Source organism: Dermacentor silvarum, chromosome 3 (assembly GCF_013339745.2).
Source record: "Dermacentor silvarum isolate Dsil-2018 chromosome 3, BIME_Dsil_1.4, whole genome shotgun sequence".
Classification (NCBI taxonomy): Eukaryota; Metazoa; Arthropoda; class Arachnida; order Ixodida; family Ixodidae; genus Dermacentor; species Dermacentor silvarum.
Genome location: NC_051156.1, coordinates 99,849,394 through 99,874,055, shown reverse-complemented (window position 1 = coordinate 99,874,055; position 24,662 = coordinate 99,849,394). Strand labels below are relative to the sequence as shown.

The 24,662-nt window shown below is 44.6% G+C and overlaps 1 protein-coding gene across 1 annotated transcript in view; it reads right to left on the bottom strand.

Moving 5' to 3' along the window:
* Window positions 1-505: 505 nt before the first annotated feature.
* The window catches only part of LOC119445610 (RNA N6-adenosine-methyltransferase mettl16), a 25,592-nt gene continuing 1,435 nt past the window's right edge, over window positions 506-24,662 (bottom strand). The window contains exons 2-10 of the mRNA XM_037709870.2: window positions 23,091-23,231; window positions 19,610-19,788; window positions 17,520-17,599; window positions 15,290-15,356; window positions 12,498-12,587; window positions 10,890-11,024; window positions 7,533-7,701; window positions 5,169-5,809; window positions 506-1,840 (exon numbers count right to left, since the gene is read on the bottom strand). Coding sequence (XP_037565798.1) covers window positions 1,646-1,840; window positions 5,169-5,809; window positions 7,533-7,701; window positions 10,890-11,024; window positions 12,498-12,587; window positions 15,290-15,356; window positions 17,520-17,599; window positions 19,610-19,788; window positions 23,091-23,231 — 1,697 coding nt within the window. The 3' untranslated portion in view covers window positions 506-1,645. The remainder of the gene's footprint in view (window positions 1,841-5,168; window positions 5,810-7,532; window positions 7,702-10,889; window positions 11,025-12,497; window positions 12,588-15,289; window positions 15,357-17,519; window positions 17,600-19,609; window positions 19,789-23,090; window positions 23,232-24,662) is intronic.

The window sequence follows — 24,662 nt, the reverse complement described above, 5'->3', positions numbered from 1 at the left end:
TTATACAGAGCGGACTTCGCTCTGCAAGTGTGTTTTATTGCCCACAGCAATAAACGTTGTTGACTCGCTTGTTGCCTTATTCGCCCGAACCCTACGCAGCTGCGATTATACGCGCTACGGGTTGGGGAAGACCCCCACATTTGGCGCCCAACGTGGGGCTCGAACCCACGACCCTGATTAAGAGTCTCATGCTCTACTGACTGTTGGGGAAGACCCCCACAACATCAAGACAAATGCATTGTGAATTTGCATGAAGGATCCAATCATTAGGCCACGTAAATTGCATGAAACTATGGACAACCATGAAAAATTACTTTGGTCCTTATTGCTTTGTGTACATAGTTCAATGCTAGCATGACATCTCAAAACAGTGCCAATTTGGAGAACTTGTTCATATCTAAAACCATGAGCTGCACATTTTCAAACATGTGAAACTCGCCAGTGACATAATCAACCAGAACATATTGTAGGTTGCTCTCCAGCTAGAAAGAAAAAAAAAACGTCCTTTTCAATGATGCCACAATAGTGACTAATCAATCTTTATTTAAAACCCGAAAAAATAGTGGAGGGGGTGGGAGGTAGGGGGAGTACAGCCACTAAAGGGCTACAGTTGCTCACACAGCGTCACTAGAATGACACTAGAATGATAGTGGTAATCCTGTGTGTACCATCGCATGCAAAACTTTTGGACACAGTGGTGGCAAAAGAGAAAAAAAAAATATTCTTTTGGAATGGTCATGCACTTTAACCGTGTGTTCTCAAACAAGCCTCTACTCTACTAAGCGGAACACAGTGCTGCCCGTCGAATGAAGACGCACTTCAGAAATTCTCCTTGGCGATTCCTACGACAAGGAATTGCTCGAGAGACGCACCTTCATTTTTGTATAGTTGCCGTGAACACCTGGCTACAAAACGTTTTGCTCGAGAATGGGCGTCGTTTATTCAGCTGAGATGTGACGTTGCCGTCCGCTTTTTCAAGTCGAGGTGAAGCGTTGGGTGGAGTAACGACATGTACTGCATTGGTCGAACATGCATGCCACTGGATGGTGGGCTGCACGTGTAAGCTGTAATAGCAATTTCTTTTTCGCAGCACCACGGTCATCGCTTCTGCTCGCAACTGCACTTCTTTTCTTTGCTACTGTGTTTTAATAGCTCTCCTTGCAGTGAATACGCTACTAATGGAAAGAAGCCTTGGCTATAAGCAGGAATGAATTGAGCTCCAAGTTCAAATGACCAAATAATGTTGAGGGAGAGAAAAAAGTTATGTTTCATAGGGTGTACCAGGTCTTAATGCATAGCTCAACAAAACAGCGCTTTGAAAGGTGCAAATTCTTTTTCTTTGTTTTTCTGCTGAATGTGCACAGCAACTGAAGGAGACATTCATACCAAACCGTACACAGGCTAGCCCCCCCGCCTCCCCCCCCCCCCCCCCACTCTTGCAGTATTTCTTCATGCTAACACATTCACACGATGCAGATGAAATGACAAACATAATGGGAGACGCACAATGTGCATTGTCACGCGTGCAATTCTGCTTCTCGGTCCTTTAAAACAAAGTGGCTCGCAAAGCACGAATACTAAAGGAAAACAAAGTAAAATAAAGGCATGCCTCAGGGGGTGGGGTGCACAAAACAAGTGTGGAGGGTTAGACTCCCCACAGGGAGTTCTTGATGTACTGCAACAGTTGGTGCGCCACGTCTGACTGGCCGCTTCGGATGGTCATGTGGATGACGATGTCGGTGTAGATGCGCCGTACCCGCACGTCGGTGCTCAGGAGCAGGGGCGAGCTGTCCGGTTCGGTATCGGCACTTCCAAAGCCTTCGTCAGCTGCCATGTCGTCCTGTGAGCGTCATGATGGCTGTACCGTTAGACTCACCTGAACGCCAAAGCTGGTATAATAAGATCGATCTTTTTTCCTTCTAGACCACATTGACTGGCCGATTCCAAAGACACTGCAGCCTAAACCACAATGCTTGGATAAAAAATAATAAGCGTAGAAAGGGTAGATTAAAAGGACGCTGAAGAGAAACACTAAATTAGACTGATATACCCTTTTGAAATGCTTGCTTTAGTAAATTTCGTGGCAATGGGGCGGCTACTAGAAGAGAAAATGAAGGCCAAACTACCAATGTTGGATTTTCGCGTCGAAACTCCGGCACCGGGTAAGTAAGCGCAATGCCATGAATTGCAATTTTTTTGGTTGTTTTTGTTTAGCCCATTGTGGCTCGATACAAGTTCTTGAAACTTGCTAAGTTCAGTCACCGGCTGCTTCAGAATACAGTGTAGTCCATCTTTACCGATAAACAATCGACTAGGTGCGGGAAATTCGAGGCGGTGTTGCCACCTGCCTTGTTTTGACATCTTTTCTGGCATACCACGCATTCTTTCGTTGTAGGAGTGGCTTTTTTGGTACTTTAGAACCACAATTTATTAATATGGTTCAAATTATTTTCCTCTTTAGTGTCCCTTTAAATGCCTCGTAATGTTATTTTTGCAGTGGCCACCCATGCCACACTGCAACAAATGCCTTGTTACGTGTCGGGTGATCTTTGCAACCCCACCACAATCGACACGGTCAGCTAAACTTCCTGCTGTTTTGGGACTCCTATATCTCCCTGCTTTAGAGACTTCCGAGGTCCTTTCATTGGTGCTTCTTTCTTTTCAAAGCTTTCCCAGAAAGTACTACATTTACTCCATTCTAATGCGCCCTTCATTGTAACATGCACCCAAACCGTTCACCTTGAGCAAGATCTTGGGACCATGGCCTCGAATATCACAGCTGCAAAAGGCCACAAAAGCATTGGTGCAATTTTTGAGAACTACAGGACTGAGTGACCGTCTATGGTCCGGACTGATTGATCATCAGTGATAGAACAGAGATCTGTTGCTACGTCGGCGATATCAACAGCAGACTTTCTATTCTCTTAATCTCTCTCTCCCCTTTTCCCTTCCCCCAGTGTAGGGTAGCCAACCGGGTTCAGTCCTGGTTAACCTCCCTGCCTTTCATTAAATCATTTTCTCTCTCTCTCTCTCACACTTCACAGAATGCAAAATGCAATACTTTTGATTGTTCCCTCACTAGATTTTCATGGTAAGAGAAAGAAACAGGAATTTGTTCTCACTTGGAAAAAGAAAATCTAAAACTCTGAAGACGCTGGACAAACGATGACAAACTTCCATAGCTCGCAGGAGCTTTCGGAAACCTCGGTATGGCAAAGCACTACAGATTGTAAGGTGTTATTTGAGATTGGGGAGTGAGATTTGGACACTACCTATTGCATTTTTGGCTTTGCAGTGGACTTTAACACACTTCTTATACTTCAGCGACCTTTTCTGGAAAAAAAAAAGCTGTACAATCGAGTAACCTTTCTTTTTACAATAAAATAGTCTGCATTATGTTGAGCTGCGAAGATGTTATCCTCCATCGGATTGAACTTGCGATATACTGATATTGGGGACACGTAATGTGTGTACAATACCGGACCATAGAGACAGTTTCACTAAAGGATTAGCACAGTGGATACTTCGTATCTGCCGCTGAAGTATCTGTGCTTAGTATCTGGGCATAAAGACGTGTTTCTTACAAGACCATGTAAGGTCAACAATGACTGACCTGATTTTTAGCATGGCCATAACAATAACGAGTTCACGAACTAAATATGCACAGAACGAGACTACGCAAGGGCTAAGAAATCAAAATGTGCAGACTTGGAAGTTGTGACTTGCGAGTTTGTGTATGCATGCCTTGCGTCCTTTCCCCATGTTGGTTCTGTTTGTGCGTATAACTTTCTAGGTGCCATGAACTGCATAGAACAACAGTGTGCATTGAGAAGAGCTTGTGCTTGCTTCTACCGGACAAGCAGGGATTTGAACCCCAGCTGTATAAGATACATACGAAGCCTAAAATGTTGCAAGCAGCAAAATTATGTTCTCATTGTTGGGCTCAATTTCTTGGGCCCAGCTATTTTCTTACCCCCGTAGAAATGCATCTTAACGTGAAGCGCATGCTTTACTCGATCTAAGTGATGCCTGGCGTGAACGTGCCCAAGACGCTCATTGCATTTTCTCTGGCGCGTTCACGACAGGCGTCATTTAAATCAAGTCAAGCATGGGCTTCCACTTAAGATGCATTTCTGAATTAGGGGGGGGGGGGGGGGGTTAGACATGGCTCTGGAGTACTGGGCTACCATACCTTCACAAGTTTTAAGAAATTTCTGAAAGCAGGAATATGGACATCATAATCTGCTCCATTACACCTGTGCAACAATGTTGTTCAACAAAGCAGAACTCTGAGACTTGTGATGCAAGTGTTGTTCCGTTCAGCACTGCGTCAGAGTAATGAGCATAGATCAATGATACTTGATTATCTGTGTGCAACAGAGGACTGACATTTAGGTTAAAAAGACTAGGCATATAGTGAAGCAATATTGTCGACAGTTTTGTATCATTGAACTATCGATAATACAAAAAACTATCGGTAGTACCGTGCTATCAATAATTTACCGTCATGTGACGTACCGCATGTAAACACTGCAATATAAACTTTGTGATGTTTCCCTGTTCCCATTTGAGTGCTACTGGTGGTCAGTTATCGCAAAATTTCTGATACTATCACTAGCCAGGAATTGCAAAACTAGTGGTAGTACTATAGATAGTGCTACTGTCAATAATAGTCTTGCGTACGGTAACTTGATCCTAAGCCTGCAAAGCTCCTAATCTCATCACACTCCCTAGTTCCTTGCAGTCTTTGACTGTAGATCCGTTCCCTTGGCAGCCCATTCTGTTGCTCTAATAGAGCCACTGGTTATCCGTTCTACCCATTGCATGGCCTGCCTAGATCTGGTTCTTTCTCTTAACCCTTTTAAGTTCTGTGGATGAGTCTAACCAGGTTACAATTTTTTTTTTCCAATTAGTGCCAAGGAAGAGTCTGTCTGTCTTTTCCACGTGTTGGGGCACTTTTTCCAAGTGCCAGTAACGGGCTGGGCAGGTCCAATCCATTTGGCTTTCTGGTAAGTTCTCTCTTTGATTGAAAGGGAGCCTACAGACTCCGTTTGTCTGTGTTTGTCCGATAGAGATGTTAAAAATGGCATCTGCCGGCAACTGCTACGTCCCAACGTCGCCATTGAACAAAGTCTAAGAAACCCAAAATACATAGATATAACACTCACTGCATTTTCCTCAAAAGACTTGTCACTGTCATCCTGGCGTGAAACCTTGCTCGGCGGCTCGTCCCCGGCACTCTCGTCTGCCTGCTTTCTCTTCACACCCTGTTCGTGGCTGTCACTGTCGGTGCAGCTGTCGGCTTCCATGGCCTCATCCGCAGCAAACTGACTGGCTGACTGCTCAGATGACTGCGTGGGGTCTACGTCTGGCTGTGGTGGCACGTGGTTTGAGGAAGTGACAGTTGACAAATTGTTCTCAACTTCCGATGAAACGGCAGACGACTCCTCCTGAGATGACTCCGGTGCTGCCTTCTGCTCCTCAGCCGGCCCGCCGGAGCACTCGCTTGGCTCGGCTTGTGACGACCCGTTTGAGGAGGCCTCCTGAAACGGGGCAGCCGGTTCAACCTGCTGTTGATGTGTCTGCGAAGGCGGCTCTGCTGCTGACTTCTCTTCCTCGGCAGGTTCACCGGAAGATTCGGCTGGCTCCTGTTCTGAGACTGCCATTTCAGAGGGATCATCCGAAGAGCCAACAGGCTCAGTAGTGGTTTCGTCCACCTTTGACGTCTTCTCCTTGGAATCGGAAGTTCCTGCACTTGTTTCAGCTTCAGATGTGTCATTTTTTTCAGCTGTCTCCGCAGAAGATTGCTCTAAAGAGAAAAAAAAAATGTACAAAGAGGAGAATTATAAAAAGAAAATGGGTGTGAGGGCATTCTAAAGAGTCATATTGAAACCCCACAAAGCCTGAACACCATTTCATATTACATAAATTTAAAACTACTTGTTCACATTTATTTCTGACCATGAATATTATATTGGAGTGAAGAAAACAGTGAAATAATGATTTAGTAATTGATTTGCTTAACTATACATGACCGGATGATCTCTTTTTGCTCTCGCAGTGATGCCGGATGTTCTCGTTTCATTCTCGCCCCATCCTCGTTTTGAGTGCCCGGATAACAGCTCTGGATTTTGGCTCAAGGTCTCTTGTAGGTCGCTGACAATGGGAGCTAAAAGCAATGCATGCTTAAAACGTTAATATGGGCTCTACATTGAGCTTCCAGCACCTAAGTCAGAGCTTTTAGGCATCAAATTCAGCCTATAAAAAATGATACGTTGGGCTTTGTGGGCTAAGACACACCCGACTTAAGTGTGAAAGCTTAACCTTTGGAGTGGTGGTTATAGTTAGCTGCAAGGGGAGCAGATTAAGCAGCACTAAGGAAGTATCTAATGTGTCACGTGAGCCCAATGCTTGTTAACCATACATGTAGAGAAACTCCGCGGGGGACGTAACCGACATAACTGAAATATATATTCTCTTTTTCTTCTGGATACTCATTTTCTTTTTCCGCACACAATAGTCTAGTGGAATCGGCTTAATAATAATAGCACGGCGACAGTGCAACCATTAGTAGTCTTTTCTTCACATACAGATGTCAGTACAAATTTCACCACCTTATTTTGACTATTTCCTGCACTTCTTATGTTGGTGAAATGATTATTTTCTGTTTGTGCTTTACAGCGAAGTTGTTAAGGGCTCGCTCTTCGATGGTCGCGTCCGGATGTAGAAAAAGACTCTCATTGGCCGTACGTTGTATGTGCGAGTGAAAGCCTGAGAGCGACCACTGAGTTGCCTGAGAGCGGCCACTGAGAGGCAATGCATGCATTGTGAGCCTAACATATTGTGTATCAGGCAGTTATAAACGCTCAATTTCTATGGTACGTGTCACAGTGGCGCACCGACGGGGGGTGATTCGGGGGTTGTAACCCCCCCCCCCTGTGGCCGACTTAACCCTCCCTTTTGTTTAACCCCTTTTCTTTCCTTACGCATTTGAGTACTGCAACTAAGATGTAAGACGCGCAATCGTCTGCACATTCGCAAAAAGCGCATTTTTTTGACAATTTCCCGTGAAGAAATCGAAATTAGTGCTGTTTAGATGGTATTGGCAAACTGTCAACCCCCCCCTGGCAGAGATCCTGGGTGCGCTACTGACGTGTCATTACAGCGGCGAGCGACATATTGGACTTTGGCCTTTGGCTTGGTTTTGTCTGAAAGGCTGTCCACGGGAGTGACAAATTTTGTTTGAAATAATTATTGTGCAGTTCTTGGAATTTATACTCAACTACAGTAATATACTACATACGACTCTGCTGGGACCAACAGAGCAGCTCGAGTTGCCCGTCGATTCGAATGACGAGATTTCAAATTGCCACGATTTCACTGTACATTCATGGGGCAGAGCTTAGCAACACAGGAATGACAAAGTTGCCAGCACACTGCCTCGACTGTCAGTGGATGCTCACACCCTGCGGCTTGATTCTCTCAAGAGCCCTCGGCTAACTGGAAAGAGTTGTGACGTCATCATAACTGACCTTCTTTTGGCTTTTTGGCTTCTTCGGCTTTCTTAGCCTCCTCCTCCCGCAAGCGACGTTTGCGCTCGATCTCCCGGCGCCTACGTCGCAGGTGCGTCCACGTGTTCTCCTTGGCCTTGACCCAAAGGTGGCACATGTTCTGACCCTCGTTGATGATCTCGTAGGGGACCTGCGAGGATGCACAACCTTCACAAATTGCCCCCCTGAACCCAAACTGCCAGTGGACGGTCTCGTCTATTTCGGTTTTTCATGTAGAAAGACTTGACGCGAAAACATTTGGAAAGACGTGACATTTGGAAAGACCACCCTGAACATTAACACTAAGATTTCTAATTGGATTGCTAGTTTTTGTCCGATCGTCATCAATCTGTCTTTGTGAATAATACTTTATCTCCATTATTAAAGTGAGATCAGGCGTTCCGCAAGGCACTGTGTTTGGGTCAATCTTTTTTTTTTATTAATGTTAACGATATCAGTAACCACTTGTCACCAATCAGACTACAGTCGAACCTCGCTACAATGAAACTCGCGGGACGCGCGAAAAATTTCATTGAAGCGAAAATTTCATTGTGGCGAAAATTGCCCCAAAACACTGGCAAATTTGACTACACTCTCACAAACATCATTTATTTCCGAAAAAAGTCGGCTACCTTTCGTTGTGGCAAAATCTGACCCAAAGGACTGTCAGATTTCAGTACACACTTAAAAACGTCATTCACTTCCGAAAAAAGTCGGTCATCTTTGCTTGCCTCCGTCTTTTAGTCATCGCCGTGGTGCGACGTTTGCACTCGGTCAGCAGTTGCATTGCGACGTCGTCATCGTGGGCGCCAATGAAATTGCAAATGAGGTCAAAAGCGTCCATTACAACCAGTGCCCGATGCTTCTTGTGCATCACTTTCATCGTCCGACGCCTCGTTATGGCGAACCTCTTCCAATGAAGGACTCATCGTTCAACTCTTCACGAACAATTACGTCTGCGTCAACGGCGATGTATTCATCTATGCTGACATCTGTTGGTACATTTTTGGTGTCTCGAAGGGCTGCCCACACCACAGTAACTTCTGTAGAGGGTGGCTCCACTCCAAAACGGTTGTCTTCCTCGTCCGTTGTCGAGTTGGCCGTTACTTCAGCCTCAGGCTTAAAGCCGGCGTGCGCAAAGCTATTTTCAATTATGCTGTGCCAGGTTGCCGTCCACGCCGCGGCAATCATTTGCAGGGCCATGTACAAGTCCACTTTGGTCTCCCGCCCGGTGTCAATGTTCAGCAACAGCTGCTGAATCAAACGCTGCCGATATGCACTTTTCACACTGTGAATGATGCCTTGGTCTAACGGCTGAATAAAAGCAGTGCAGTTTGGGGGGAAGAAGCGAACTTCCACATTTTCCAACTCAGCGCCCTCAACAATATGCGTTGAGCAACTGTCAATAAGCAAGCGCACCTTGTGGTTTTGGACCTTCATATCTTGGTCGAAAGCTATGATCCAATCACGGAAGATGGCCCGCGTCATCCAGGATTTCTTGTTTGCTAAATACCTTACCGGCAAGCTCTTACCGCCTTTGAAGCAGCGAGGCCTCGCGCTCTTGCCGATAACGAGCAGGCAGCGCTTGTCGGTGCTATCCATGTTAGTGCAGAGAAGCAGAGTCACACGCTTCTTGCTGTGCTTTCCTCCACTGCATGGTTGGCCCTTCATATCCAGCTTCTTTGTGGGCAGCAGCTCATAAAACAGTCCCGTCTCATCTGCGTTGTAGATGTCGGACGGGGCATACTATTTCATTATGTCCGGCAGAGCAGATGACGCCCAAGTCACTGCACCATTGACGTCTGAAGCAGCAGATTCGCCGCACAACACTTCCACAACGATGTCGTGTCGGGCCTTGAAGTGAGTCAGCCAACCTGTGCTTGCCTTAAAATCATCTATGCCCAGCATGCATAGTTCAGTGCCTTTTGCTGTAGCACGCTTCCGCTAATTGTCATTTTCTTGGCACAGCATGTCGAGGAACCATGTAAACAATGCCTTCTCAAGATCCTCGTGTGCAGCCTGAGTCACTTCCGTTTGGCGGACGCCCCCGCAGAAAGAGCACTGGTGATCGCGTCCTCCGACTTCAAAATTGTTGACAGCGTGCTGTTGGAGATGCCGAACTCTGCTGCAACGTCTCCTTTCTTTCTGCCGCTTGAAGCCTTGCTGATAATTCGCGCCTTCACCTCCAAAGAAAGAAACTTCCGTTTTGCCGCCATGCTGGCCGAGCGCGCAAGCCTAAATGAAAATCTGCGTCGCAGCGTTGCGCCAGCGATCAACTCTGTTGTATACAGGCTGATTACTAACAGTGAGGATGTGAGTGCACTGCAATCTGACGTCAATCAAATAGCCTGCTGGTGCTGACAATGGCAGATAGAAATAAATGTATAAGAAGTTATGTACATAAAATCTACAAGAACTACTAACCCCGAGCTGCATTCTTACATAATTAACAATATGACAGTCGAAAATGTATTTAAACTAAATACTTGGGCGTCGATCTTTCTTCTAACCTCTTATGGATAGTGCATGATGATGCCGTAACCATTCAAAGCGCTAGAATTTATTAAACGTAACTTGCACTCTGCTAACCAGTCTACTAAACTTCTTGCATACATAATCTTAGTTCGCTCAAAAATAGAATATGGTGGCCTTATTTGCAACCATACTCAGCTATACCTAATTAACAACCTTGAGGCCATCTAAAATAAACCAGCTAAAATAAAACGCTTTCATAGTGCGACAGCTATCAAAGCCTCATTTAAACTACCCGCATTAGGAAAGCAAAGGCTTATCGCGCTACTCTCATACTTTGACAGAGTTTATTTCAGTGAGTCCTAGTTCTTACATTCGTAGATCAAACCAGCCCATCTGAATTTTCCATGGTTGAGTCACGCATATAAAATACAGCCCTAATTGCGCGTACTAACTTGCTTCGTAACTAACGAATGTTTCTTGCAATTTATCAATGAAATAAACTGTGAAACGATGTTGTAACTGTGCACGATCATGACTCATTTATTAAATATGTCAGGGAATGAAAAGCACCTACCTAGTTAAACCGAAAGTTCGGGTTTCGTTAAATTGTGGTTTGACTGTAACGCTGTTGTAATACTGCAAGGTCATGTCACACCAAGTTGAACTTCCATGCAACGAATTATTGGGTATAACAAGGTAAATCTAAAATGTTTATCACCAATATTAGCATACAATTAATATATCCGCATAACGAATATAATGAAGGTGTTCTTGTGTCAGACGTGAAATTTGTCATAACCAAGGTTCGACTGTACTACAGTACCATTTCTGGAGGACAGCAGGCACAGGTGCCGAGGCAATTACCTCAATGGAGTTGAGGGCACTGAGTAGCTCCCGCCAGACGTAGTGGACCCGCAGGGTGACCGGTACCTGTGAGTGCGGCAGTACCAGCTCAATCTTGGTCTGCTGCTTCTGCTGTCGCACCTTGGAGAACGGAAGCTGCACGGACGCACACACACATAACAGTGGAAGTCTGCTCTCCTCGCTGATTTGATGATTTATTGCCTCTTGATGTTTCAAAGCAACACATGGTGCTCCGAGAGGCACCGCATCAGAGAGCTATTACACAAGCGTTCTAAAAGGGGCCCTGAAACACTTTTCAAACTAATCATAGAATGACATCACTATTAAACTACGTCACCTTGCCAATCTTCGAATCCTTCAAGCACAAGCAAAGTTAGACACAGTCGGCGGACCGATGAGCAGCCTTCTCTTTCCTTTCATTTCCACTTGCGCGCTGTGAGCTACACAGGGGAGACGGCAAAGGAGGGCAAGGAAGCAATGCGCCAGCTGGCCTCTCACAAACGTTAAATGTCTTGGCAGCGAGATGGTTTGTGGAGGCATCCCGTGGCAGCCGCAGTGTCTACACTACGTTTTTCATCTCGGAGGGCATGCGCAACAGATGCAGCAATGCGAAACGGTCGCGTGTAGACCCGCAGTGCAAAGATGAAATGGCTTTTTGTCGTTTTGAGATTGCAGACATACATCATTTTTCATTTATTGAGCTGAAATAAGCAACAACTGTGTTACTGAAAAGTTGTTGCAACCACGAAATCAGCCAATCAGCTGTTGTGGGTCCAGCTGCTTGCAATGACGCTGCACGATTACATTGTGGAAACAAGAGCAAGCGATAATTCACTGCTTTTGACACGAGATTTAAAATTCCCTGCCTCATGCAGTGCAACAATATTTGGCTCACATGTTCACAGGAGCCTCGTTAACAGATCAGCAGTGTTTTCTTACTATGTTCAAGAAGTTTTTCAGGACCCCTATAATGCGATTAGCATTCTTTAGGAACTCTGTCTCAGTCTTGTTACTTTCATGATCAATCATCACAATAATCATCATAATCATCAAAATATATAAAACATCCCACCAATAACACAACTATCATAAGATAGATTGGTAACAGCATCAGCGTTGTCAATCATCTCTGAAGGATGGATGCAGCACCAAATTTTTTGCATTCCGGTAAGATCGTAGCATGTACTACTTTCTACACATTTTGTAAAATGATAAGTACGTACTACTCTTTATACAAATGACTATGGCTAACCATGACAAATTTGCGATACTAAATGAATGATAAAGAACACTTCCTGGGACACCGCTGTCATCTATTTCCTTAACTACTTATTGTACCATACATTTGTAATACCTGCTTCAAGGACATTGCATGAAAATTAAAAAGTTGGAAAAAAAAAGTAAGAAAACAGAGATACCTTGTGAAGATTATGCTGGCATTGACACGGCTAGGCCACCGAATAAGTGAAAGACAGTCGTGACAATAAAGGTATGCCTCTATGCTATTGCATTTCTGCTCTGCTAAAAATCTGTAGTAAACGGGCCTGTGTGGAAGTGATACGGAGCAAGAATTTACATAACAGAACAAAGGACAGTGAGTCTGCATACTTTCTGCAGGTTGACGTTGAGAAAGGTCCATGCAACGGCATAGCGAGTTGTCTTCCCTTGGTGAAACTCTGCAACTCGACAGGACTTGACCTGCGTTAAAGAAAACCAATGTGAAGGCAAAAGATAGTCACACTTTGGCAACTTTGGCAGCCTGTAAACTCGTTTAGAGCAACAGCAGCAAGCTCTCACAGTGGATGCTGCCATCATCTCAAGAACTAATACATTTAGTTGCACGCAAAATTGCCTTGATCTGCAATAGCGCTGCCGGCTATGCCGTCCGAAATACATGCACAGACGCCACCACTCTCGGAGCCTACGTTGTGCGTAAAACCTTGGACGAATAGTCAATGTGTCCGGCTCCTAACTGAAGACTGCCACAGGAACACGATTTTGATCACCAGTGACGATGGTGGGCAAAGTTTCTCCTTCTTTCATATGCTGAGATTATGTGTTTGACTCATTCACTGTGCACTAAGCGGCACCGAGGCAGACGTTGCCGCTGTTGGAGTCACCACTCGGATCACCATTGGGGTCAGGTGCGCGCGTGTTGACCAGTTGAGTTTGAATTACTCGGCGAAGGTCAATTTCAGGATCGAAATGGAGAAAATTTGGGCCCATAGAAGTGTAAGGGTGTCGGCCGGAGCCTTTGGTCGGGATCGAATGAACTGAAAAATTGAATTAACCGGAGTCAAATCAACGGAAGTCTACTCTAGTAGTCCTGTATAAACAAATACATAAATTAATTATTTAATAACTAATTAACAAGCAATTACGGTACAAGTGGTAAGTGCTGTATTTTCTGTACTTCCCATCAACTTACTGCCTTGGCTATTATTACATATGACTAGGAGACATTCTTCAAATTGATTCTCCTTTGATATCAATTTCTTTGTAGTGGTGGGATTGCTTCCATCCATATACTTTGTCCCAGTAAACTTGTGCAGGGAAGCAAAATGTTACGAGTCGCATTGGCCAATCAGGAATGAGAACCAGGTGCATGCCTGAGCAAGAGAAGGGTTTGCCCACTGTGAGCCACTAATCGTGAGCACATGAGAAAGATTAGCGGAGGACAATAATGAGGCTCTTTTCCTGGTTTGCAATCCCAATTGGCTGATGCAAGCTGTAGCTTTGGCTGCACTGCGCATATTTAGTGAGACAGAGTGTAGTGTCTTTCGGCTTCAGGGTTACCTTGAATATATGGACAAATACAGCCTTGAACAAGCTTTAGAAAACGCTGAAGCATCGTCATTGTCGATCCACGACCAGCACAGTCCGTCAGTTGACCTGTCTGTGTCGACAATGATGACACTTTGTTACATGTGCAGAGTGCATCCAACGAACGCATTATAGACAGATAGCGTTAGAAAGGTGTACACATGTACCTTTTCGTTTTAAATGCGAAGCATTTCCTGGCGAACATCTGCCATTTTGACAGTACCTATCTATCTATCTACCTAGCTGCCTACGTCCTTGTGGTCTCATGGTCGTTTCGTTACCTTGGTAGGTACCAAAATTAGTATAGTATGACACGAGTGTATGAGGAACATAAATGATAGGTCATGACATGCGTGTCATGTAGATCATAACAATGACTCAGCGAACGTTGATTAACACTCAAAACCACTGAAATTGGTTCTAACGTGGATACTACGTGAAGGAAACACTAAAGGATGATGGTAGAATTTATAGTCATGAACATGACTCAGCAAAAATGACAATGACTCAGCAAAAAAAGATTAACATCCAAAAACTACTGGAATGGGTTTGGACGTGGGCAGTAAGTGAAGGAAACATTAAATGATGGTGGTAGAAGTCATAGTGATGAGCATGACTAAGCAAAAATAGCAATGACTCAGGCAAAAAAACATTAACACAAAAACCAATGAAATGGGTTCGGACGTGCATACTTAGGGATGGAAACACTAAAGGATGATGATAAAAGTCATAGTCATGAGCATGACTCAGCAAAAAAAGATTAACACTCAAAAATCACTGAAATGGGTTCGGACGTGGGTACTAAGTGAAGGAAACGCAAAGGATGATGGTAGAAGTCATAGGTATAAACAAGGCTCAGCATAAAAAATAATGATTCAGTGAAAAAAGATTAACATCCAAAAAACACTGGAATGGGTTCGTACATGGGCACTAAGTAAAGGAAACACTAAAGGATGGTGGTAGAGGTCATAGTCATGAGCATGACTCAGCAACAATGACAATGACTCGGCAAAAAAAAAATGAGCACTCAAAAACCAATGGAATGGGTTCGGATGTGGTACCAAGTTAAGGAAAAAGGCTAAAGGTTGATGGTCAGTCATAGTCATGAGCATGACTAAGGGGTTCGCCTTATGGTCTTTTAGGCGTAGCTAAAGGGACTCCTGAGGACTCATGACATGAATGTCATGACATGCGTGTCATGTAGGTCATGAAACAGCTGCCTACGTCTGAGTGCTTTCATGGTCGTTTCGTTAACTTTGTAGGCTCCAGGCACACTGCTTCACATAACATCGATTCCCACAGGGCATGGGATCTGCCGGCTTTTTTGTAACTGTACAGTGTTCCATTTGCTTGCTTGACAAAGTTGTTACTTCTAGTTCCACAAAACATCATGTCCTTATCAAAATTGTTACTTTATGTGCTACCTGTGTTTCCTTACATTGTCCGAGTCAAGCCACCACAAGAAACGTTGACCAACATCCACTGTTTGTACAGTTCGTGCATTTGTTTGGCTGATGCAACTATTTTGCACTCTGCTGCTTTCCCACGAGTATTCAGTGCCCTGCTGGAAAGCTCACCTTGTTATGAAGAGCACTGAGGACCTCCTTGACGCTTACATTCTTGCCCAGCATACAGGTGTACAGGCTGCACAAAGGATCCAGAACAACTCAGTTTTTTAATTGATTAAAGGCAGAGGGGGGAATGTCCAAAATCATTTTTGTAGCAATTTTTGGTGCAGACGAAACTTAATTCTGGAGCAGACTGGAGTAGTCTGTAGCGCATATATCCTATTATTGGAGTAGTTTGAAGCCTGCAAATTTAATTTAAAGCATTATGATAATTAAGAGGGGTTAACAATAACAAAGCCCTGCATTCTGAAGCAAGAAGTGTTGAAGAGCAGCCTAAAGAAGTTCTTTATACAATTTTTGTAATACGTGGTGGTGAAGTGACTGGGGGTGTTTTCCAACAGAAGTTGTGAAGACGCTAGGATTAGTCAACACCTCAGTGAAAGGCATTTCTAGGTAATGAGACAGCACTAACTTGCACACACCAAGATTCTGCGCACGACTGACTTTGCTTTGCCACTCACTAGACTTGCAAGAAGCACCTAGACATCTGGAGTTCACACGTGATTGGGAGTAAGCCCCCTTCTCTTCATTCCTCTTCTCTTGGCCTCTCCCTTTCCGAGTTCCCTCGCCGCAGGCGCCTTATCGCCGCTCACCCTCACAGTTTGCACTTTTTGATCAGGGCGATTGCACTGCGCAGCAATGCCCCTTATGCGATATCAGGATTTGTGATCGCCACGATCGTGAGGCTGTGTCGGTACTGGTGATCACGAGCAACTGTGATAGAGCAGGTGCTTGCTAGTTAAAAAAAAAAAAGGCGCAGACAGCTGGCGCTCGCGTGTGTTTCAGCGGAAACAGTGCCAGCGCAACCTTGTGACTCCGCTTCACCAACATTGAGACGCAGATGAGTCCCAGACCTCCATGCCTCCTCTCGCTCGCCGTCTTGGGCGGCAAGATAAAAGAATGTCGCTACTTTAAGTTTTATTCATGGGGCTGATTGGGTGCGGCTGTTTGTGCCTGCTGGCAGCAAGAATACAAAAGATTACTTTTACTTGTGCTTCGACACCGACGACACAATGTCCTGCACAGTGCCAGTGATCTTTTGCTGATGCCCGTCAAAGCTGTTCTGGCATAGCATGGTGCAATTTGAGTCATTTTTTCGTTTACGACACAATTTGGCGCAGCAATTTGCTTGAGGTGCAAAATGGTGCACTTGGCAAAATATTCCCACCCCTGTTAAGGGGCTCTAAAAGAGAAGCACTTTGTTGAATTTGGTGTAGTATTTTCTCGCAACTTCATTTGTTTTTATATGGCAGAACAAAGATTCAAGATTAGCAGAAAAAATGGACTCTTTTTTTTGTTTTGTTTTCTTCCGATTCTGTTGCAATTAATTTTGTTTACTCCTTGCAATTTGCCAGCGTCGATATCTCAGCACCCACAGCAGGTAGGAAAATAAACTTTTTGCATCAGACAGCTCGACGTATCACAAGTGGTATAATGCAAGCAGATTTTAAAATTCTGCTTTCACAATTTAATTGTTTTGCTCCATTTCTTGCCACATTGTTCCCAAATTGCAAAACGGGAACTTCAATGTATTACAATGGCACTCATATTGACGACTTCTTAAAAATGTTTGCATTATTGCATTTTTCACCTTTTAGGCTATTGACCGATGCATTGCAATAAAATTTGTTTGCCATTTTCTCACAGTAGAGGACTGAAACAATGGAATGGGATTTTTAATTAGTTCATGAAATAATAGACCTACCTAGAAATCGAAATAATACTTGAAATTAGCATAAAAATCTAAACAAGTTCACATAATTTCATCAAGATTGATTGAAGAACAAAGTTTAAACTTTCAGAATTATGCTGCCCCCTTAACGCTTTTCGAGAACATACTATATGTGAACACTGAATCTAAGGCCCAGCTCCGTTTTGAAGGGCAGGGCATAGAATCTTACATATGCTACGTAGCCTTAGCAGAGTGTTGGCAAATCATGTCCATTTGTTGTTCAAGACAAAATATCTCGTCATGTCATGCAAGGCATTCCATTGCAAGTGGGGTTGTTAGAGTTGGCTGGGGAGAGACCTTATCCTGGCAGTGGACACGAAACAGGCCGATGACGGTGGTGATGAAGTCTTGATTAGCTACACTGATAAGCATAGCGAAGATCACAAAAGAGGATTTCACATTTGCACTATAATTACTGACAGACAAAGCTGCTGTTCACATCCTCACCCAATTTTGTCCCGCAGCACGAGGCTGTCGCGCAGCAGCACGTCCTTGAAGAAGCCCACCTCTCCAGAGTTTGCCCACACCTGTAAAAAAGGCAGCATGCCTAAGAATTGCTGAAAGCATGAGAGATGGGAGGTCTACGCAAGAGTTGCATGCATGCTAAATATCTCACAGCTGGTATCTACATTCGCAAACGTTGCTATAAGAATAATGTAGTGTTTCTATTGAGTTTCTAATGCTGAATCAATTGATTGTCCGCTAGAATGCAAATGAGTGCCAGAAGTGATTTTTGTAAGGGAAAGGCAAGGCTTTAACAAGGTTTTATTGCGATAAGCAGTCATGAGCTAGGTACAGGGGTATCTATCCCTGTGATACCACAGTTCCTTGCAAGATCATGACTCTATGTAACATCATGCCCTAAGCCTCAAAAACAAAAATAAAGCTTAGGATGAATTTTCCCACTTGCAGGGGCACAAAGTGATGACAGTGTTCAAGCAAAAAAACTACACAATGAAACATGGGCAATGTGCTCACCTCTGTCATCCCTGTGCCTTTCTTTCGTCCGCATCTCATTATGTAGCTTTTATTTGAAGCTGATATGCACGAACTGGCCCGATACAATGTTTTATTGCAGACACTAGTTCACAATGGAGTTAAAGTGAAAACCAACCTCAGGCATTGCTTATGTAAACATTCATTTGGTTGAACCATTACTTGAATTGTTTGGCCATTTGAAGGAATACATTGTGGTGTATACACTGAATACTGATCCGCGCTGCGGCGTTGGTGGGCACTACACATTTGTTGGCAGAGGAGAAGCCGCCGCCCCCCCACCCTCTCTCCTGCGCTGCCTTCCCGCTTTGCTCCTTTCGCGTGGGAGATTGCGTCGCCAGTTCCCCTTGCGCCCAGTTGCAAGATACGCATTTGGTGCCACAGAACAGAGTCGCCCACCCCTCCCTTCCTCCCATACCCCCACGGCCTTTCGCGCGATGGAAGTCGCGTTTGCTGTCCGCAGTACGTTCGCTCTCCAGTGAAGGCGCGCGTCCCCTGTGCGCTTTCACTCGCACATACGGCGCGCGGCAACGATTTTATCGCCCTTGGACTCATGCTCCTCGTCTCATGCTCCTCCTCCGCATCGCCCTCGTTGATCTTCTCTCCCATTGGTGGGCGCACCTCGTTAAGGAGCGTGCTCGCTACCGCCCTTGTCGGCGAGATTTTCCCGCGGAAGTTGCGTTATAACCAGTATTTCATCTCACGCGGCTGCACTGTAAGCGGTATGCGTATACATGGAGTGCTATGGGAAATTAACGGGAGTCTGAAAAGACCGTACTATATCCGGTCCTGCACTATAAGCGGTTACGTTATAAGTGGTCTATACTGTACTTGAATTGTTAGGCCATTTGAAGGAATACATTGTGGTGTATACACTGAATACATTGCATTGCAGTGAATACATTGCAGAATACTGTTGCAACAAGGCATGACTGAAGGTGAGCTAACTGATGCCAAAGTTACATACGCGCGTTACGTATGCACATTTGCGAGCAAAAGTTTGTGGACCAAAGGTGCCACGATTTTATTTTTTTTTCTTCGCAGCCTGGGCATTCCGGCTGAAATCAAGAGCACGCGCCTACGTGCACGTGTTTGACCAATACAACGTATTAAACCAATTCGAGGCCGCAGAGCTGCGCTTGAATATATTTAAATTTTTTGCGGATGCCGTGGTCTCCAAACTTTTGCTCGCGACTGTACATGCAGAAGGTACCAACAGAATTACAGGGTGCAAAAATGTGAGGACGCGATCTCAGAGGATCTGTTGATTGGATTTTCCACTTGTTCACGCAGTCGCAGTGCATTGCTGTGTTCAGTTAGACATGTGGTTTGATCTGATAACAAACCAGTTAGTAGTTTGCGCTTTTTCCTTTCAAGTTGGTGTTTCCCTTGTCCCAGTGAATGTATTGCCATATGGTGCAAGAACAATTAACACACACCAATTAACCCAATTATTGCCCTGTTTACAGATTACCTCCACAGCCACTTCTGACAGTGTGATCTGATAAGGCTGCCAATCACATATCTGTGAATGGGATTACCTTCTCGGCCTCGACGCCCCCCATGTCCGAAGGCGGGGAGGCACGCCCTTGCTCCTTTGCCTTCGTCTTGGCATCTGCTTCCTCGGCTGAGGTGAAGAAAGGTGGGTTGCAGACGCACACGTCGAACTTGCGGGACTCTGACTTCTCTACGGCCTCAACGAGCGAGCCCACCTCCAGCACTGCATTCGCACAGATAGACATTGCAACAATGTACATATTGCTAAGGTGTGTTAGGACGTGAAACAAAATGAAATAAGACCAGAGGGTGTAGTCTGTAAGCGTCCACCTAGTGGACACGTCCATTTCGTCTATTGCTGAAGTTCTCATTGGCTGTGCTGGGGTACACGTCAGTAGGAGACAGGCGCCCCCAGCCAATGAGCACTTCAGCAGCAGACGAAATGGACATTTCCACTAGGTGGACACATTTTATTTGTTTTTTTTTTGCAACTTAACATACAATAAAATGTATCAAGCAGTGATAAGCAAGATGTTTTCAATCAATCAATCAACCATAAAAATGAAGAACACTGCATCAGCATTTTACATATGATGACAGACCTGCCAGACTTAAAATTTAAATAATATACTGTATTCATGGCCAAAAAATGCTAAATTTTGTTGGAAAATACTAAACATTTTTGTTACTCAAAATGTTGACTGTTCATTAAACATAACAGACTTTGTTGTATAGTGAGGCTGTGAACAGGCACTCTGCTTTACAGCTGCAGCTAGAATGATCTGCAATGCAAACAAACGGAAATACATTAATGAAGTTTATACTTGTAAATTATTCGACTAGTGGCAGCATAAATGTTCGGTTGTCGCTGTACTTTGGACATGTGGGGTGGGTGGTGGTAATGCGGGTAGGTTGGCAAAATTGATCACCGACTATATTTGCATTCTTCTAAAAATTAACTTTGTCGTAAACTGGACTCAAAATAGAAATAACAATTTTGGTGTCCTTGCGACAATCATAAACAAAATATAAACTGAGACATCTTACCGATAAAATCGTAAACCCCCTTACAATCACTTTCTGCAGAGTTAGTGCCCTGACCTATGCCCCTCATTCAAAGGGGCATAGTTTAGGATTATGCTATATAGTGTCAAAGCGTGTTCATTTATGGGGTTTAACACCCCGAAACAATGCAGGAACGTTGAGCTTCTCAAAATCCCGTGGTAGTTTCTAAATGTATCGTGAATGTGGACGCTCATAATTTATGATTGCAGTAACCGAGTTAGGCAACTTATAACGTAATTGGAGAATTGGGGCTTCTTTTTCTTTTTTCACACCTACACTGAAATGGAGGCCTGGTGCAAAGGAAGCAAGCAAAATTTTACAGCGAAGCTTTTCAGAGGAATTCTGCAACAGCAGAGAAGGACTGCGTACGACGGCATGGTTAATATCAAATGCAAATGCAACGTAATGTGTGCAGGAGCCCCAAATTCGCTTTGAAATGTGATGCTCAATGATGATGAAATGAAAGTTACCTTGTGTATATTTTATTAGAATAGAAAAAATGTATATGCACGTTTTTTTTTAACCTCAGTAATCTGCAATTTCTGTTTCTCGCATTAAATTATATCAGCTCAGTGTTGGAGGTCGGCTAGTAGTCTGCACAAGTGCGGCAGTGAAAGCCGACGCTGTGGTGCTCCAATGCCACCTGCATGGGGGCCATCACTAAGAACAGCCAGCCATGATTGCGTTCAAATGCAGTAGCTGCATTCGAGCAAAGCTGTGACCCAACAAACAGACCCTTTGTACTCCCGAAGGGTGTGAGAACTCGCGTTATGTATCAGTTCCTTAGCTTGGCATGCACCTGTGAAGAATTTTTAGAGTGCAGCTCTTAGGCGCCCGTTTCTGGGTTGAGCGTGGGTGTCCCTCGGCATAGCCGTGTGAATGCGCTCGTGTCACTGGTCGCGCCTTCGTTGTCGTCTTCTTCCGCAGCTGGCTCTGATGTGGCTCATCATACCTGCATTCCCATACTGTCCCTTCCTCTGCAAGTCCGTGTGGTGATTTCGGTCTCAAGTTCTTTGCCTCAATATTGAAAACACGTACACAGCTGCGCTCAAATTTCGCACTAGGGAGTATCGTTACCGTTGGTGACTTTTCTTACTTCTTGACATTCTTATATTTTGTTTAACACCGAAAAAAAAAAGAAAACAATAAAGAAAGGAAGCCCAGCTTCCTCGTGGTTTCTCTCTCTCTCTCGGAAGCTATAGGAAGCTATTATCAATACAAAAGTGCGGCAGGATCTCGCAATCCCTCAAATCACAGCAAGCATGATTGAGTGACGGAGAGAAATTAGGCAAGCAAAAGAAACCGCAAATCAAAGTGAAGAATATTCTTTGAACAATCCACAAAAGGGGAACAGCACGAGCAAGAGAAAGCATCTGACCGAAAACTTTTAGAAAAGATGGACAAAGGAGTAGTACCTACTCCAACTCTGGTCAGCACACATGTCTGAAAGACGGGGCAACAACAAAGTCAATGAAGGCGATGTTGTGCTTGTACACGCTGAAAACATGCCCCGTCAGATGCGGCAACTCGCAAGAGCAATTGAAGTCTACCGAGAAGTCGATGGACATGTTCGCTATTGCATAATCAAACAAGGCGACCTTGTCACAACAAGGTTGCCATTCAAAGACTTTTCCCACTCGAAATACAAGCTTGACTTCATTTCATGGCCGGGAATGTGCTATATCTCTCGCATTCTTCCTTGAGAAAGGAAGGCGACAAGCCCTGTGTCACAAATCGCGTGTGCACGTACGGCCCGGTTTAGCAGCCATCTTTGCTTTCTGGACTCAGGCAGTCACTAATAAACGCCACTCTGACTTTTGCGTCTTTATCGGCTTGTCCGTTGGCAATATATTTATTACCTTTACTCTTCACAGTTGCTCAGTGGCAGTGGTGTGCTGCTGCTGAGCCTGAGGTTGTGGGTTCGATTCCCAAGCGATGAAAGCCCCATTTTGACGAAGGTGAACACTCTAGTATACTTATATTTCGGTGCATGTTAAAAGCCATGGGCAGTCAAAATTATTCCGCAGTCTCTCAATACAGTGTCTCTCGTGGCCCTAGTGTTGCTTTGGAATGTTACTTCAGTTCAATCAATCAATCAATCAATAAACTTTTGTTCTGCCAACTATCTGTTGCTGCAACTTCGTGGGACAGCCCCCTCACCAAGCTACTCGGCGTTGTAGCTTTTTGTGGCTGCTCCTTTATTTCATCTGAAAGTAAAATGAAGGACTGAATTGCATCGATCACCACTCCTTTGCACTTTTATGCACTCCTTCCTCTTGCTACTTCTTCACATGACCATTGTTTCGACCCAGATTTACCTGCCTGGGTGCCTTTTTTTATAATTTATGTTATGGCATGTCTGAACGAAACAATGACAAACACAATCGGCTTACTTCCTAGATCATAATGCTGTTCACGGTAAAACTCCAGGGAAAGGAAGGAACGTCGGCAGGCACCCACCTTTGACGTGCTCCTCAAGGTTGTTGCGGCTCACATTTTCTGTGGCAGGAGCGGCGGCGGAAGGATCGGTCTCGGTACCGACGAAGTCCCAGCCGCACTGCCTGTGGCCCAGCAGTGCCAGCACGCACGATGCTCCGGTCCCTGTTGGCAAGGTGCACGGGTCAGGCCACGTCAATGCACCAGCACTCGCTAGAGGAGCCACAGATGGCTTGAACGATGGTGTGTTGCCTCTCTAGGTTGTCTCTCGTTCGTCTAGAATGCGACGTAGTGCTTATCTGCTAATAAGTAATTAACTAGAGCCCAATTGAGCTTGTCAAAATCCACGACACTATGGCAAGCAAGTGCGTTAACTTCAGGGTGTCACAACCACCTGTCTTTCGTTCTTGCTTACTATCTTGCTTACCTAGCACCTTCTCATGGTATGACTGGTCATTTTCCTATTGCGGAAAAGTAACTTACTATCAAATTAATATTTCTGTTTAGTGTCACTTTAAAATAGCAAACTACCAAGGGGGCAAAACAATAATAATACTAGAAGGGAAGAATAGAAGTGGGAACACCTTTTATCCCCACTTTGTATCGCAGGTTCCCTCACAGCAGTCAAAGCAGTTTGGGAAATGCTCAGTTGCTGAGCATGTCCTAGGCTGAGCCTCGGACGTGCTCATCAATCATCAGCTCAATCAAGAATTCTTGTAGAAATAATGGGCAGTTTGTGCTAATTAGCAACCAGCTTTGCCAGCAACCTTCTCTCTAGGTGCCACATTGCAGCCCATGTTTCCCCATGGCCAGGCCTGTATAACACCACAGAAACTTAGTCGGGGCTGGCTTCAGCGTGGGACATATGGGAGTCGAGCTAGGTCCTATGCCTTCTCCTTCGAAGCAACGTGAAGCTTTAAGTTTTCTTCTCTCATTCCTCCAATGCGCTGGCTTTATTGACAATCTCCAGCTTAGTTACATCAAAACCACCTTTGTCTCACCTGTAAATACCATGATCATATATACATATATATTTTTATTTTTTACCTTCCCTGCCCTCCTTCTCCTAGGGCCTTTCTGTCCCCGATCCTATTCCCTATGCAGAGTAGCATGTATGAGACTACATATAGAACTATCTGCATTTCATTAAACAGCTTTTTTTCTGTCTCTGGGTGAACAAAATCACTACACCCCTGTACCCTAAAGCTCTATGCTGCAGGTGGCAGCACAGTGGACATAGAATCAAACCTCCTTCTTTTGTGCACAGGTCTATCTTGTCATGGCAGCGGTATTACTGTGACCTAAAACACCACACCGTATTGCAAAATAAAGAGGAACACATGTTCTGCAGAGTGCTGCCGACTACATCGTTTGGTACTGCAAGCATGCTATACACATTGATCAGTTATTCCATAGCTGTTACCACTGGCATTGCAGGAGGAACATATCTCCCAAGCATTGTTAAACAATTTGTGTTTAGCTCCTTTCTTACATGTTGCGAAGTGATGGAGGGATAAATACTCTGACAGTTGGAAGTAATTTGCTCAGAGCTTGCAGTGCAAAGTTGCCCGTGACGCTTGGCAAACCTGATGTCTA